This window comes from Bemisia tabaci, chromosome 8 (genome assembly GCF_918797505.1).
Source record: "Bemisia tabaci chromosome 8, PGI_BMITA_v3".
NCBI lineage: Eukaryota > Metazoa > Arthropoda > Insecta > Hemiptera > Aleyrodidae > Bemisia > Bemisia tabaci.
Genome location: NC_092800.1, coordinates 32,194,715 through 32,213,267, shown reverse-complemented (window position 1 = coordinate 32,213,267; position 18,553 = coordinate 32,194,715). Strand labels below are relative to the sequence as shown.

Genomic DNA, 18,553 nt, shown 5'->3' with positions numbered 1-18,553 from the left:
ATCATTATTTCGATTCGATCCTCTCGAACAAGAGACCGAGGGTAAAAAACTGCAGGTTGTGATCGCATGTAAATTCGTTGCTCTTTTGACATACTTAAGGGCGTATCTAAATTTTCACATGAAACCCAAAAAGTATAAAGTCATACAGAGCTCAGGGCTTACGTGAAAATCAAGGTACGCCCTTGCGTCGTCAGAGGAGCGACGACTTTATCGACTTCCGATGAATTTTTTAAAAGTTTCATATATTTTATTATAAAAAATGAGGAAATTTTTCGATGATCATCGAATATCCTCGACAACATTCATGCACCGCATTTACTAGAGGTGTAGTAAACAAAAAAGGGAGGAAGAAGCAGTAGAATTACGGAACGTAGTACTGTCAAGTGACTGCCAAGTTAATTAAAGTGTCCACTGCATGACACATTGAAGTGGCGAATCAAACACCGACTAATTTGATTGGGGTGCTACTTTTAAGTGTAGCACTGATTTTGGTGCCAAGTATGAATTGAGGTGGTGGACAGAAAAAAATGTGACACACATGTGAAAGGTTACTGTCAATCTTGAGGTAGGTATGCAACTTTAGGAGTCAACACTGATTTAGCACTAAGTTTCAACGCAAATAACTGGAACCATCGGAACGGAAACCGTCCAAAGAATACAGTCAATTTACTAACCAAAATTAGCAACACACATTTTTGTTCGAAGTAACAAAAAAGCCGTGCAAAGCAAAATTAACTGATGCAAGTAGAACAATAAGTATAAAGATGGGCGCATAGTGGAACACACTGTCACTTTTATGGTGGTAAAACTCGTGTAGGTAACACCGGTTTTGATCTCCAGTGTAGATAAAAGAGACTAGAGTAATGGAGACTACTATAGAGCGGGACTAGAATACATGAAGAATACTATAGAGCGGCCAAACGACTGGAAGCAAACGGAATGGTGGACGTTGGGAGAGACGCCAATAAACACACTATTTAACTGTAGTGCAAATGGAAGGAGAAATACAAAATGAGGAAGAGAGGGATGTAGAAAGCACAAATAACTGGAAAAATTCAGGCGTTCTACGCCGGGAGGTGCGCAAAAGGACACTATCAACTTTATTGAATATTTTAAAGGGGACACTGATTTTGATTCTAGGTGAGTGAATTACACGGAGAGGCTAGTAAAAAACGCAAACGCCCGGAAACACAAGGATAAGTGGCAGAGGCGGATCCAGCAATTTGGCAGCACCGGATTTCCTCCATTTAAACCTACGCTAAATAATCGATTCTTGTCGGAGCACTTGGCCCCTCTAAGAATCGATACATTTCCATAGGTTTTAATGGAGAAAATCCGGAGCTGCCAAGTTGCTAGATCCGCCAATGATAAGTGGGCGAACGGAAGGGGCACCCATGAACACCGTTAAGTTTATTCTGAGTCAAACGTAAAGAGTTACACTGATTTTAATTCTACGCGCGAATAAAGGCTGAGAGCTTATGAAAAGCGCAAAACTGAGAGGCAGAGTCCACACGAGAAACACTATCAATTTGACTGTAATGCGAATATAAAGGATTTTCATTCCCTGAAAAGTGCAAATACCTGTAGGTGCACACGGTAATGGGCAAGGGAAGGGCGCACATGAACAATACTAAGACTATTGCGATGCAACTATGAGAGCAACACTGATTTTGATGCTGAATCGCAGAATGCTGGACTCTGAGAAACACTATCAATTTTCGCGATTCAATTTTCAAAGCGAATATCACTAGATTTCGATTCCGTGAAAAAAGCGAGCACCTAAAGGCACAGACGGCAGTGACTGTTGTGTTGATGGGAAGGGTGCCGAAAAACACTGGAAGTTTCATTGTGATACAAATCAAAGGGGCAACACTGATTTTGATTCTAAATCGGAGGAGGAGTGGGAGGTAATGAGTGGCACGACGACTTGAAGAGTAGTGATATCCAAGAAACACTTTCATCTCTTTGCGGTGCAATCTGGCGAACCAAAGGGCGACACTGATTTCAATTTCAAGTATGGACTGAATGATACTGGAGACCGGGGGGGGGGGGGGTGTCCGTAAAAACCTGGAGGCACACAAGGAATTGGGCGCTAAGAAACACAAATAATTTTACTATTATGCGAATGATAAGGGCGGCACTGATTTTAATTTCAAGAACAAACTGGAGGATACCAGGGAAGGGGAGGGAGGGGGGGAGAAAAGAAATCCACAAATACCTAGATGCACACAGGGCATTGAGCGATGAAACGGCACCAAAAACACTAATAATTTTACTATATTGCGAATGGAAAGGGCGACACTGATTTTAATTTTAAGTACAGAATGGAGGATACCAGGGAAGGGGGAGGAGGGGGGGAGAAATCCACGAACACCTGGAGGCACACAGGGTATTGGGCGATGAAGGGGCACCAAAAACACTAATAATTGCGAGTAGAAGGGGCGACACTGATTTTAATTTCAAGTATGGACTGGAGAATACCAAAGAGATGGGGGAGGTGGAGAGAAAAAAAATCCCCAAATACCTAGCGGCACACAGGGTGTTGAGCGATGAGGGGGCACCAAAAACACTGATAATTGCGAATGGAAGGGGCGACACTGATTTTAATTTCAAGTATGGACTGGAGAATACCAGGGAAGGGGGGGGGGGCGAGGAGAGAAAAGAATTCCACTAATACCTGAAGGCACACAGGGTATTGGGCGATGAAAGGGCACCAAAAGCACAGGTAATTTTACTATTATGTGAATGAAGAGGGCGACACTGATTTTAATTTCAAGTATGGACTGGAGAATACCACAGAGAGGGGGAGGGGGAGAGAACATAATCCCCAAATACCTAGTGGCACACAGGGTGTTGAACGATGAGGGGGCACCAAAAACACTGATAATTGGGAATGGAAAGGGCGACACTGGTTTCGAATCCGAGTAGGGACTTGCGAGGAGGAGGGGGGTAGTGAAAGGCGCAAATACCTGGAAGCGTGTGGGGCGGCGGCGGTGGCGGGAGGGGCGCCTGTGGACGTCGGCGAGATGGGTACGGTGGACGTTGGACGCGGATCTCGGGTGAGGCAGCGGAGCCGAATGGCCACGGGGCACCGGGGACACGAACGCCGCTCGGCCCAAAATAGGCGAGATTCACCGCGGGGTTATTTTTGCCGCGCCGCCGCAGCCGCAGCCGAAGCCGCCGCTCCGCTCGCCGAGGGACGCCGGCTCCCGGGCGCGAACCTCCGTCGCACGCCCGCCCCGAGTCCGACGCACTGGAAAAGGAAAAGGGCGCCCCGGGCTCCAGGGGCGTACAAGGAGACACGAACACAACACACAAAAATACTAGTGAGGGGGAGTGTCCGGAAGAGGGGAGGGAGGGAAAATTTCGACAAAAAGTCCACTAAAAAGTCCTAAAATTGATCCAAGTTTACCAGGTTTCCGACAAACTGGAAGAGGAAAAAGGCGCTCCAAAGGTTCAGGGGCGACCTCAGAGACAAGTCTTACGGTCAAGTTGTGAGGAGGAGTATCCAGAGGAGGTAATATTGGCTTCGGAGGGGGAGGGGGCAAAATTGTGAAAAAATCCCCTAAAATTGCTCCAAATTTGCCAAGTTTCCGACAAACTGGGAAAGGAAAAGGGCACCTCAAGGGTTCAAGGGTATCTTTTGAGACAAATTACATGGTTAAGTTGTGAGGAGGAGTGTCCGAAGGAGGTAATATTGGCTTTGGAGGGGGAAGGGTAAAATGTTGAAAAAATCTCCCAAAATAGCCTACAATTGATCCAAGTTAACCAGGTTTCTGACGAACTGGAAGAAGGAAAGGGCGCCCCAAAATAGTATAACCCCCAGTACAAAAATCTAATGGACTTCCAACTGATTCTTGGCTGTAAAAATCAATTTTTGCCCACCGTGCGCGGCGCCGTCAAGTTAGGTTACGACGACGCTGCGCTCGAACACAACACCGCACCGATCAAACGACCGCTGATGGTTGTTGCACGGTCCAAAACGTCGATACACCTATTACAACCCTAAACCATAAGAATGCAATCTAACATCGGACAAAAATCATGAATCCTTTTAATTAACTGACTTCTCCGCACCAAACCTCACCTCAATTCGCACGACAGTTATGTAAATTAAAAAGGACATGGGTAAGTTGGTCCGCGTTAAGCAGAAAGGAACCAAGCCGCATCAGCTACTGCCAAATTTAATTGGGCAATTTAATTGTTGACATGAAAACGGTTTGAGCGGATTTGTGTGCAAATTTAAGTAGATTTTTTGCATAGTGCGAAGCAAATTCCTCAACATTTTCAAAGGAATTCGCACTAATGTTCTATTGTAAAAATTTAAATTGCCCAGTTAAATTTAGGAACAGCTGATGTGGCTTGAGTCCTTTTCTACTTATACTACGGCACATCGTACTGCACAAGATTTGTTAAAATTAGAGTTAGGATATTCAATATTTAAGCTTCCTCCATAATATGTGTTTTTATTTGATCTGTTCTGCATATTGCGGTCGATGGAACTCGAATATGCGTTGATGATGGTTAAACCTGGATAACTATACAATTTCGAAAGCGTACTTTACAAGCAATATATGAAATAACTCCCTTTAACTACACGGATCGAAAAGGTTCATCGTTATGCATGGATACAACTATACGTGCTTAAGGACTGTCCGTGTTGCGTACGCAGAAAATGAAGGCGAAATAGTTTTCCGTAAGCATATGGTAGCAACGACGGTGATAGTTACAATTCGATCCAACGATTCAAGCTTGATAACTGACCGTGTTGCAAAAAGCAAAGAATACCTTGGCCTTCCTCCTAAGAGGCTGTTATCTTACCGTCGTTTGAATCTTTCCCTGATTGAAATTTTGAATTGAAAACATGTGAATAAGCGGTGTGCTTTGTGCCTCATAAGAATGATCACCCGTCAATGGGGTCCCTGTGAGATGAGGTCAGAAACAATTTATCTTCGCAACCCCGCACTCACAATCTAAGCAGTGCGATTAGGTCTGGCTAAAGTCGTGTTCAACGCTTCTTTTCGCCTGGTGTTGATTGATAAGCATTTTGTTGAGAGTAAAATTTGCCTAGTGATGACTGATAAGTGCCGGGCGACTTACCACTTGCTTTCGCATTTGATTTTCAATTTTTGCAAGATTTTTTTAAAGTTTTTTTTTCCCCCTTGGCTCGGATTTGTTACATAACGCTGGGCTTGACTCCCTTCCCCCATTGTAACGCACTGTAACACTATGGCTCAAACTCCCCCTCTCCTCCCCCCTAAAAAGCGTTACGTAATACTTGAACCCACCCCCCCCCCCCTGAACTACTGATACTTGAACCCTTTGGCTGCCCTTTTGAGCCCTAGAAGCTCCATGACTGAAACTCCAGAGTTACCACCACGTTCGTACTCTTCCCAGATGGGTGCTCGAGGTGAAGTGTCAAAACTTTCAATACACGAAGGAGGGGATCGACAAGCGTTGAACACGATGCCCGAACTTGGCGACTCGATCGGAGGGTTGACCTCGGCGCCGCGCGCGCGACCCGACGCGGCGCGTCGCGACGTTGTCGTAGTCCCTGTTCGACGTCCACGTCCACGTCCACGCCCGACCACGACAGACAAGTCGGCTCCGCGCTGTCCCTTTCACAAACTTCGAACTTCGCACTTCCCACGTGCTAATCGGACCCACTCTAAAAATACCCGCGCTGATCAACGGCAATCCGGATTCCACGTTGAACTTTTGAACCCAATCCAAGTGAAAAACTTTATCAAATTTAATTCCTTTTCGAGCGCGACCGAGGACCGCCGCGCGCATTCGAGACAAGACCCGGAACTACTGGGGATGAAATTTGGACGGATTATGCAAAGAGGGATTAACCCGCGTTCAAATTGTGCCAAAACAGCATGAGATCGAATATAGACATAGTTAGGCTAAAAATAATCGTACACAAATTAAAAGGAATAATGTTTGTTTGTTCTATACATTTATTTATAGGTACTTTGACAAAGCTGGGCCATTAACACCTACAGCAGAGATTACAAAAAGAGAAGTTTAAAAAATTGAAAGAAGGGACGAAGAAGAAATTAATTAAATTTGGAGATTAAGCCGTTTGAAAAAGGTAGGGATTAGATGAGAAAATTTTGAAAGTATGGTATTGAGATCAGAAAAAGGAGGGAAAATTTTGGTTCTTAGTTTTTGGTAGGTAGGACAAGATATTAAAATATGTCTGATTGAGACGGGGACATTACAAGAGGGGCAGGATGGAGGGGGGACTTTCTTCATTTAGTATTGGTAGGTGAAGAATGAAGCACGCAAAAGATACACGCATAGATCTTTTGGACCGCGTTAAGCAGAAAGGAACCAAGCCACATCAGCGCCACAAAAGATCCACAAGGCCAATTTCCGTGATTATTGCGGCTCCTGGTATATCTAGATGGGCTAGCTCTCTAATAATCTTGAAAATATCATCCAGCATTTTCTAGAGTCCCTTTATACCCAGAGTTAAGACAACTCGATTATCAGCTGACTGGCAGCCGGCCTTGGCTGGCCATGGAGGCCGAAACGAGTGCACCCAAACGAACGATATTGAGGGATAAGGATCAGGAATCCTGCGATGTGTGTCACACAAAAACAACAACATCAACAAAGTGATCAATTAAAAAGAAAATGAGATTGGTTTGTAAATAATTTCTTAATCTATTTTCATTTTGGACCGATGGAAATAACAATTTACTCTTGATAAACCACAATTAGGGAATATTTTCATTATTCTTGTTCACATTCGAGGTACCGCCATCTTGGTGCACTCGTTTCGGCCTCCATGAGCGAGAACCAATCAGAATTGGATTTTTTTTAGGCCACTTTCAGCCCAACCAAAAGTGAGTTGTCTTAACTCTGGGTATAAAGGGACTCTAGGTTTTTCAATCTTAGGGTATGAAATTGAGGATTTAATGTTTAAACGAGTTCGATTTTCTTTTTTGGTCATAATTCGTTAAGGTCTATTGCGCCGATTTTCATGTTTTAAAGAATGTAACCGAGTAGCAGCAGATGAAAAATCCCAACTTTGGAGACTCTCACGGCCTTACAAAGAATACGGTTTAAAAAAAAAAATACGAGAGAGATGAATAAGGGGTTCCCATTGAGAGAGGGAGAGTTCAAAATTTACAATGTGCTTGGCAATAGAAACGAAGACCAAAACTCACCACTCACTATTTGCTCAATTTAAATTGCTCCCTTTCAATAAATAAAAATAGCCTTCAAGATCTAAAAGACCTTGAATTATAGAATAGGCAGTTATTCCGTCCCAAAAGAATGCGTAATTGATCATTCGGGCATTTCGAAGCACAATCATGCAGCCTAAACGCAGAACAAATTCAAGTGGTAAACATGCAATCTGCCTTTCGAAAACGCACAGTGGAACAACGCAAATGGAAGAGTCGAACATTTAATGAACTGTCGAAAGATAAAATATTTCAAACTATTGCATCAATTAATTATACAATGCATTGTCAAAAAGAAACTATGAGTAGTAAAAAACGGGCTGATAACTTTACATTTCTTCTCCTAATCCACCAATAATGCTATTTCGCTGTTGAACCTTAGTTGACACTTCGTCATTTCCCTCTAAGAGATAACGTAACTACATTCCAACGTGGTCAAATTTCCCCTCGCAGATTACATTTTTACCAGGGGAATCTTGGACATGTCTTAGGTACTGAAAATTTTACAGATTTTTCTTCTAATCTCATGCAAAAATCAGAAGAACGTGGACAAAAATTGTACTGGTACATTCTTGTAAAAAGACTGAATTGTTGGAGTCAATTTTGCAACCTTGAAATGGAATTCAGAGCTGCCACAGAATTTAGAGAATGAAATTCCCTAATATTTCCCTGATTTTCCGACACATTTGGTGAAATTCCCTGACGCTTGAAAAAATGCCTGATGGTTAATGAGGCATTGTCAGGAATAGTTTTCAAACAAAATGGGTTGTTCGAAACGTCAAATCCATTCTAGACAGCAAATAAAGGTGACCCAACAATTTGCCCCGACATTTCCAGGTCTCCCCGACAATTTAAAATTACCTGACGGAAGAATTTTGGACAAAAATCACACTGGTACTCTCTCGTAAAAAATTGATTTTTAGAGTCAAATTTGCAACCTTGGAATGGAGTTACGTTCCTTCGTCCGAAAACGACGACTCTTAAGAAAAACTTAACCTATTTTTCCTCCGGAAAATTTCAAAGTTTACATGATTTAATTTCCGTTTCCACTGTGCGACGGGACGGACGATGGGTGCACTCCGCTCGGGGTTCTGGAGCCGGCTCTCGGAAGAAACGCGTGGTTGGATGTTGCGGTGGATTTTCGCGCGGAATACGCGAAAGGGGGATAATTTCGAGGCGTGATCTATGTGCAAGTGCACTTAAAATATAACGCCAGTGAAACACAATGGAAATGTTCCAATTTGATGATTTGCCATGAACTTGTTTCAACCCGGGCGGTGCGCGCTCGCTCCCAGCTCCACTCGCGGACGCACGCCTTCCATAGACAAAGCGATGGACAAAGGAGGCATAGAAAAAAGGGAGAGTTCCTATCAGTAGAAACGGGTGGTTGTTTTAGACTATGGAGAAAAATAATGGATTAACTATACGGTTCCTCGGAGATTGCCGTTAGTTAGTCTATTACTTACCTCCTTAGTCCATTGCAACCACTTGCTTCCACCAATAGGATCCCTCCAAATCCCTTTTGTCGTCTTTGTCTATAGCTTTGTCTATCAGTTTCAATAATCAGCCCGCAGGTGAGATTGTATCGATATAGATTGGTTCAAAATGTAAGCATACCCTCAAACGTCAATTGAGTAATCTGAGGGAACGGGTTTTTTGTGATAGATTCCTGATTCTTATGAGTGCAAAGTGGCAATGGAAAGAGAAATAGTTAGGAATTTTCTCATTTTCAGCTTTTCAAACTTAAATTCTCGAATTTTGTTTGAGGTTATGTTCTTTTGTTTTTAACCAAACGTTACATCGAACACCTATCGAATACGATTCATTAAAACCTGGTAAACGCCACCAGCGGGCTGATTATCGAAATTGATAGATAAAGCGATGGACAAAGGAGGCATAGGAAAAAGGGAAAGTTCCTATTTTTAGAAACGGGTGGTTGTTATAGACTATGGAGAAAAATAATGGATTAACTATACGGTTCCTCGGAGATTGCCGTTCGTTAGTCTATTACTTAACTCCTTAGTCCATTGCAACCACCAGCTTCCATTAATAAGACCACTTCTTTTTCCATTGTATATCGCTTTGTCTATCAACTTCAATAATCAGCCCGCTAGAACCGGAGTCTTTGTCATTTAAAAACCGTTAAAAGGCTGTATCATCATAGGGAGGATCTGGACTTCGATAGACAAAGCGATTGACGAAGAATACACAGGAAAAAGAGAGTTTCTATTGGTGGAAACGAGTGATTGTTATAGACTATGGAGAAATGAATTAACTATACGGTTACTCGTGGATTGTCATTAATTAGTCTGTTACTTACCTCCTTAGTCCATTGCAACCACCAGCTTCCACCAATAAGATCACTTCTTTTTCCTTTGTCTATCAACTTTAATAATCAACCCGCTAGAACCAGAGCCTTTATTATTTAAAAACTGTCAAAAGGCTGTATCATCATAGGGAGGATCTATACTTCATAGAGTCGAACCGAATTATTTTAGGTATAAGCGTGACATTTCACGATGATACCACTATTCAACCACGTGGGAGCTTGTGTTGCCTACACTAAAAATTGAAGGCGAACTGATATTGCATTAAAATCACCTCTCCCCGTTTGGAGAAAAGCTGTTTTTTGTGGGTGCGTATTCCTAGAGTCCTTTTGTATGACCGATCAGAAATGGATTCTTTATGAAGACATCCGAATCCATTCCTGATTAGGCCTCCACAGTGTCACAAACGGGAATAAAGATTACATTTTCACCTATCGCAAAGGTTATGAATTGGAATGGACCGGGGAATTAGGGGCACGGTAAGGAAAAAACGGGATGAGAGAGGGAAAGATGACAGGAATTCGGGAATGGGTTGATCAAAGATTACAAAAATCGTTCAATTTGTGTAATCTTTATTCCCATTTGTGACAACCATGGGCCACGTTTCCTCAACTCTCCTTTTTCTATGTACTCCGAGTGAGCGTGTCATTTTACGCAGTGGTGTGGCTTGAATTGCGATATATCGATTGTTATGCCATTTAAACCTATGGTAAAGAATCGATTCTTAAGGACACCCTGTTTATCGATCCTTTTCCATAGGTTTAAATGGCATATAAATCGATATATCGCAAAGCACGCCACGCCACTGATTTTACGGTGATACAACTATTCAACCACGTGGTAGCTCATGTTTTGTCTACACTAAACACTGAAGTCGAACTGTCATAGAAGGGAATAAAGGTTGAAGGACCTTCCGTAAGAAAAAAGACAGTACTTTACGCACATTAAAAAAAATCGTTTCGTGATATCAAAGCATGAGTATTAAAACCATTTTGCTATGAATTCGTAAAAATATATGAGACCAAACCGGAGTTACGGTGATTTAGCGCGAAGTCCTACGGAGAAAAAAGTTGCGCCGAACAGCATAACTCTAAGAGAGAAACTGTGCTCTGAATTAGATTTGTCCCTCTATGTCGAAATCACTCTGCGTAATTCAGTCATAAGGTCACCAACTTGTGTCCATAAAGAAAACATCTCTTTCACTTTCACATGATGTATTGAAGAGAAAAGAAACAAGACAACCATCGTGATCTTGACCCCGTACGTTTTATACCCATAATGACCTGTTTGCTTAAAAACAACCGAAAGATTACTGGAGTCATCCCCGACAAAACCGATGAACAGTGGAAACACGGTCGGTCAGTCTCAGTCGGTGAAATCATCAAAGCAGCGCTTTTGTAATAAATTATTTATAGCTCGAAACTGAATTTCGAAAATTGACACTGACCTAAATCAGTGGGTGTTGGTTTCTCGGGGGATCGTGTCATCGTCGACTAACGCGTTTCCATATTGTATACATTGCACCAAATTACATCTTGACAGTTGTATTTGTTATAAACATGTGTTTGACAACCGATCGACCGTAGGACTCAACGCCAATTTTTCAGATGCGGCTGAGCTGCCGACTACAGCCGAAAAGTCGATACACCGTAATTTCATTTCAAATTTCTCAATCTTTTCTCTGTCGAGATGAACCGAGTTTCGCAGAAACGCACCAAGTCCCGTTTTGGGAGGAAAACTGAGAGTAGTTTTGAATTCAACTATTCATACATTTTCTCCTGATGAATATCCAAGTTGGAATAAATATTAGGTCGAAACACACATTTTGAACGTGAAAATATGTAGTTGCTAAACGTTATTCTGTGAACATTGAGCCTTATCGGAGGAATAATATTTCGAGCCTTTTTTTCTCCGTCCAAGTATGCCACTAGATGCTTGAATGTTGGAATTGATAGACAAAGTGATAGACTAGGAGGACAAAGAGAAAATGGAACAATCCTATTGGTTAAAACAAGTGCTTCTTACAGAGAAAGGGAGACAATGATGGACTAACCGTAGGATCTCTCGTGGGTTGCCATTAGTTAGTCTATTTACTAACCTCCTCTGTCCATTGCAACCAATCGCCTCCACCAATTGGATCCCACCATTTTTCCTTTTTTCTTCTTTTTTTATAACTTTGTCTATCGATTTCAATAATCAGCCAACTGGGGCATTTCTGTTACAGTTGGTCTAAAAATATCTTTTACAACAGAAGCAACTAATGTAGAAAACTCAAATTTGTAGTACCTTGTGCTAAATAAAAACGGTAATTTCTTGCTTAGGGGTCAATTTGAGTCTTTTTGGTGGTGCGAATCGTGTTCTATATGAAACTTTGAAGAGAGCTCATATCAGACTGCTTTTTGAATCTTGTCTAGTGGTCCATTCTCAAAAATGAAAGGCATAAAATAACCTTTGCAGTAGGAAGCCATTCACTGAAAAAAAAATCTCGGTGTATTTACTAAGAAAAGGGTAAAATTACCAAGAATTCAGGGTTCTATTTGATCCCAGTTTTTCCGTGGTAAAATTACCATTTATGGAATTGGTAATTTTACCGAGAAATCTCGGTAAAAATATCGAACTTTCTCGGTAATTTTACTGGACCTTGGTAAAAACGCCAATATTTTTTATCGACTGTGGTAGAATTACCGAGATAAAATGGCAAAGTTACCGGGCATTGATTACCAACAAAAGTGGTATTCTTACCTGAAAAAAACAGTAAAAATACCGGTTTTTAGGTAAGCTAACCAGTCCATCTTGGTAAAATTACCAATAATTGGTAAAAAAGTGAGATGGTAAAGGTACCTACGGACCTTGGTAAAAACGCCGAGAATTTATTTTCAGTGTTCATACAAAGTTGCCGAAATACTTTGTCTCTGAATGGCTGCGAGCAAATTGTGGCACACGAGTTGAAAATAAAACAAGAGCCAAAGAGAATGCACTATCTAGTACCGAATCTTGTAATAATGGCTTGTCGTTCGGACATTCATCTTTACAAGTCTACAAATTCGCAGACTGAGCTCTTCGCAGAGCACCATGTTCGCGGTTCAAGGTCGCCCTCAACACCTAAACAAACAAAATAATCTAAAACAGTCCTCAAAATAATCACTCCGATTTTTGGCCGCTTGCCCGCTCAGATTTTATGATATTCGCCCTCTGATATATTTATTATAATATCCCCCACCCCAACCCCCCCGCGCGAATGAGCGACGAACACCTAATGATCGTGTGGAATCCATAAATCACGATTAAGTCCGGGTAATGAGGAGGTTATGATACGATTTAAAAACCCCCGCTCGCAGCTGTTTTAAGCCACCCTTAAAAATTTGCACGTCGGTCGCAAGATTATCCCAGCTTATTGTGAATTTGATTTTTTATCAAAATTGTTCGTGAATTTTCATTACTAACATAGTACAACGATCCTGAAACTACAGAAAAAGCAACCTCAATAAGCGCGTGTGTGGTGTTTCAAACAATTTTTACCCAGTTTTTTTAAGAGTAACTTCCCTTGTTAACAAGGTAAGTGGTAAGGTCAATAAGGTACTTGCCATCAGAGCAGATCTAAGGACACTGACCTAAGTGCCTGAAGGCAATGGGAGTAAAAGAGTGTATTGACCTCAGTGTTTGAAAGTACTGAAGGCAGTGTTTTATGTAAGCTCAAGATGCAAAGTTCTATTGGTCTACCCTAGGCCAGTTTTACCAGGATTAGTGGACAATTTCAACGAAATTTTCAAAGCATAAATAAAATTCAACCGAAAATAATCATGAAAGAAGGATAATCTATCCTCCTCCAAAAAAGTAAAATACGGAAAGACACTCTTTTTTCTCCTTCAAGACATGGGGATCCAAAGCACTTTCTATTTTAGACTTATTACGTAAAAAATGAGCGCCCCTCTTATTCACCTAATGAATCAAAGCGAATAGATATGTCTTTCCTTGGATCATGAATATTTATTATTTATAGTGTACGGCCAATTCTATGGAATTAAAATTCATTTTGCACCTCGGCAAAACTATCTGTCAATCAAAATTACTACCTACAAAAAAATCGCATAAAAAAAGCCGAAATAATCCCGAGCTAAAAGTCCTTTGACGGATAGTTCCATCAATAACGTTAGCCGCCGACTTGTGCAGCTGCCTTGAAAGCCATCCCTGTCGGGTTATTTCATAGCACTGGGTGCCCTTGTCCCATCCGAAAAAAACGAAATAAAATAAAATAACACTGGTTTTGAAACCCTTTTTAAGGTAATGCAGACCTACCCGCTCTTCTCGTTAGGGGGTAACATATAGTGCTTGAGTCCCTAAGCTCGTTTCAATAGAAGAAAAACACAACGTCACATTGACTTAAGCCTTGAGAGCTATGGCCTGAGCACAAGACGAGCCTTTTGAGAACGGCCCGAGGCCAAACGCGAGGCGAGAATGATCGATTATCGATACTTTCCCATTAAGGCTACGATAAAGAATCGATTATCCAAGTGTTCGTTGCGGAGCATCCTGTTTATCGATCCTTTTCAATAGGTTTAAAAGGCAGATCAATCGATACATCGCAAAACACGCCACGCCACGCCACTGCCCAAAGCGACGCAGTGCTAATCGGAAATCTGGCCCAATTGAAAGCCATTAGTTGCAGAATGCATTGCCGTTGGAGCGTCCCTAATTTTAGCCGGCCAGGTGTTCAAGCGACAAGGTTGCACTAATCGCAATGATGCAATCACGTTGACGGTTTTTTTCGCCGAGTTAAAACTGCAAACCGAAGTATCGAAAAACGAATGGCAGAACTGAGCCGCGCAAAGCAATTTTGCAACCGAGCGTTGACTTGTGTCGACAAATTTCGCCCCACTGTCAAAAAATAGAGAATGAAGTCATTCCTCGACGGTATGGAAAATTGAAGGGCTTGGAGGGCAAGGCGCATTTAAGTGCAGTTTTTGAAAAAATTAAGACATTTATGATTTCAAGTAAAACTAGTCTCGATGCATATTTTGTGAAAAATTCGCTCCCAAATTTCAATTTTTAAGCATCGAAAAGTCAATTTGAACTTTCTTTCTGCCATTATGATCCATGTGATTTGAAACTTCAAACACGTTTTCCTCGAAATAGCAAAAACTGCATTAATGCCTTTTGTCCTCCGATCCCTTTAATTGAACATTACCGTCAGTTTTCTCCACGAGTGAAGCTTGCCAAAAGAAACTCACTTATTGTTGTTTCCCGCGGGCTGATTATTAAAATTGATAGACAAAGATAACAAAAGAAAAATGAAGTGTTCCTATTGGTTGAAACGGGTGATTTTTATGGACTAAGGGACAATCTAAGGAACTGAGGGGAATCATGAACTTACTATAGGGAGTGTAGTGGGTCGCCGCGCCGTTAGTTAGGCTATATTGCTTACCTCCTTTGTCCATTTTAACCACACGCATCCACCGATAGGATGGCTCTATTCTCTCTTTACCTACGACTTTGTCGATCAATATCAATAATCAGCTCGCTGGTCAAAGAGCTAGCAACATTTCAACGTTGTAAAATATCCACTCAAAAATTGCATGCGTATTAGACAATTTGTGGGCTTTTCTAACAAAAAGTTCACTGGATTTCCTTTTGATTACCCGTGAAAGTAAGGGAATTTCAGGAACGAGCAAGTACCCTAACACCCAAAATTTTCAAACCCCCTAACATTCCCTAACTTTAGAACAAAATTTCCAATACTTTAAAAATACGCTGACTTTCGTTGAACTTGAGACAAACTTTCCGGGGCCATGTTTTCAGTGCTTCTTCATACATAAAACTTCGCAAGAAACACGATAGCGCGCTCTTGCCTTCTTTGACACAAACTACCAAGCTCAAAAAAGGCTCTCAAAGTTCAAGTTACATAAGAGGGAATTTCCCACTACATCTTGACCTTATAGAGCTTTTTTGAGCTTGGAAGTTTGATTAGAGGAAACCAATGGAGTGCAGTACTGTTCCTTGTAAAATTTTACGAAAGAGGTGATTAAACCGCAAATCCCTGAGAAAGGTAAGAGCTCCATTGTCTAGACAATTGAGTCCCCGAGCGTATAAGTTTCAACCTGGCAGGGATTGAAGGAAATTGCTAGGAATTTTCTCATTTTCAGCTATTTCAACTTGAGTACTAAAATTTTTGCTGGAGGTTATGTTCTATTGTTTTGAACCAAACGATACATCGAACCACTATCGAATACAATCCATATGGGAAAGAGGGAAATGGCGGGAAAATGATGATATTCGGACTCACCATTCTCTGTTTCTCGACGCGGTTGACTAGGGTGGCGCTGTTGGTCGTTAGGGACTGCGGGGATCGGCCGTTGATGCTCTTCATGCCGGCCTCCATGCCCTGCAGAATGACCGACGCCCCGAGGAATTTGTTGAGCAAGGAACGGGCTTCCTGGTCCTCTGTCGACTCTGTGACGTCGGACGCTGTCAAAAATACCGAGAAAAAAATTAAAACCAATAATTATAACAGCTGGAGAAAACCACGCATTGGTCTCTCTGCCCCCAGGGTAATTGGGTACCTTCACTAAAAAAAAAGTTCGGTCGTATGAACCAAAGTTCGGAGTTCCATGTCATCCCAACTAATTTGGTTTTTCAAATCAAATAAATTTCCGGTTCGTCAACCCGAACTTTCGGTTCGTGTTACGAACTTCACAAAAGATGGACTGACGAAAAAAATTCGATCATATGAATCGAATATTCGGTTACACAAAACGAATAGTTGGGATGATATGGAACATCGAAGGTTTGGTTCATATGACCGACCTTTTTTTTGCAGTGTTCCTTAGACTATTTTTTTAATATTTCCCGAGAGAGCTGCCAAAAAAGTGTCCTTTTGGGACTCGAGGAATGCATTCAAGTGTAGCCTAAACGATACTTTGTGGTCCACTTAAATTTTTCGTTTCAGTTCAAAGTTCGCCTTTGCAATACTGCGTAATAAAGTTTACATTCGGTTCCAGGACTTTATGTCCACCTACCTATCGTCCATTAAGTAAATGTCCACCGCTATTTATGTCTACTAAACCTTAAGTCCAGTCTTTATTAAGTCCACATGATTTAATGTCCAACCATGAGTATGTCCAAAATCGTCCAAATTGTGGACATGTTATGTCCACATTTTTTTCTCCTCATTTAAATAACAGGAACCACCTCAAAAATAAATGCATACTACTACTACCTTCGTTCTTAAAAACATTTCATTCATGAATTAAGTCATCAAAAAGAACTCTAAGAGCAGATAAAAATATATGTTCATGTGTACACTGTACGGATATGATAAGATGAAAACCAAAGTGGGAGCCTAGGAAACGCTCCGATGCCAAATTAAACATTTTTCAGTAACAGATGCAGTCTAAATTGAAAGTCCTCTTTAACTAGTTATTTCGTGCGCCTTCAATCTAGTAGGATACTGTGCAACGCCTCTGACGCGAAATAGTTGCTTAAAGCGTTGCGGCGCAGCAGGCAAACAGCGTGACACGCGTATAGGCGCCTACAAACCTAACGGGATACTTCACGCGTTGCGCAATGCGTGAAGTATCCCGTTGGGTTTGTAGGCGCCAGTGCGAGTTCTGCGCTGCTAACACGTCGCTCCGCTCTGTGTTGGGCTCTAATATTTAAACTCGCGGAGTCAGCGTTTTTCAACTCATAATTTTGAAATGTTTGAAAACTCTGCATGAATTATTCTTATTTAAATTGGTGAAAAAGAAATATGTACTACTGGAAAATATAATGTGTTTTTTGTAAATATAATAGTGGTTCCGTATCAAATTTAATGATTTCCAAAGCATTTTACATGCATTACCATCGAAAATTGTCAATACTTAAAGTTCCTCGGATTAAAAAAAAAAATTAATTGGACTAAATATTGCAATTAAGAACTACAATTTCTGTCTCATTTTAGAAACAACGTATGTACCATTAGTTCCCTTATGCATATACTTGTTTTTGCCCATGAGCCAGAAATTGTAGGTCCGAATTGCAAAATGTTATCCGACTGATCATTTATTTCCGAAAGTATAATATTATCAGCTCATGTTTCTTTGCTTCAGAAAATAAAAGGGATCATTTTAAGTTGCCTCTTCGACCGCGGAACCTCAAAATATTAACATTTTTCAATGGTACAAAATGTAAATTTTGAAATGCTGTTCAGCCAAAACGAGCTTTTTACTGGAGAACAAGCTCCCTCATCATAAGGTTCCATTTGGGTGACATTTGAACAAAATTCCCCGAGTTTCCCAAAAAAGGGGGCACAACAAGGATTTTCTTGGCAAGCTTTTTTTTTGTTTTGAAACGGTGATTGATTTTGAAACGCTATGATTGAGTTACATTTTTTCAAAATGTAGGTGCCGACTTGTCCTTTATACGGGGAAAATGAAGGAGAGACAAAATGAATCAGGAACTTACCGAGATCAGCGTTCCTCATCCTCTCGAGGATATCTTGAACACCGGTGACTTTAGATTTGTTGTCTAGGAAAGAGGTAGGTCCGCTCGACGTGCTCTCAGTCTTGGATTTCACAGAGTAACTACTCGTTTTCACGCTCGTTTCGTTTTGACTCGATTCCACCGGCTGAGACGTTTTCGTCGTAGTTCTCGTCGAGGAATCCAGCGAGTTCGACGAGGAACGGTTCCTGACACTGGCTCCTGAGTTTTGTTTCAAACTGGAAGAGACTGCACCCGACAAAAAACAAATCCGTTATTTTGAGAATAATATAACACACTAAATGAAAGAAAAGAAACGAAAATGTTTAGATTTTCTGATGAAATGAGAAGTGAGGGAGTCCCAACTCCCTGAAGGGCCTTGGGAGGATAGGGGACTTGCGCGACTAGGTGTCGCAGAGCGCCAGAGAGCACTGTAAAAGCGGCTTTCATGGATATACATACAGCATTAAGGGAAATCCCAAATACACACGCCAGAGAAAAATGGTAGGCTTATTGAGTTTGACAGACCTACTTCAGGATCTTCATTACAGCTGAATTTTAGAGAGAGGAACA

At 41.4% G+C, this 18,553-nt stretch overlaps 1 protein-coding gene across 1 annotated transcript in view; it reads right to left on the bottom strand.

The window, feature by feature from the left end:
* The window catches only part of LOC109030221 (uncharacterized), a 177,759-nt gene that overhangs the window by 20,516 nt on the left and 138,690 nt on the right, over positions 1-18,553 (bottom strand). Inside the window, 3 exon segments of the mRNA XM_072303583.1 lie at positions 2,970-3,110; positions 15,807-15,988; positions 17,966-18,229. Of these exon segments, the coding sequence (XP_072159684.1) occupies positions 2,970-3,110; positions 15,807-15,988; positions 17,966-18,229 (587 nt within the window).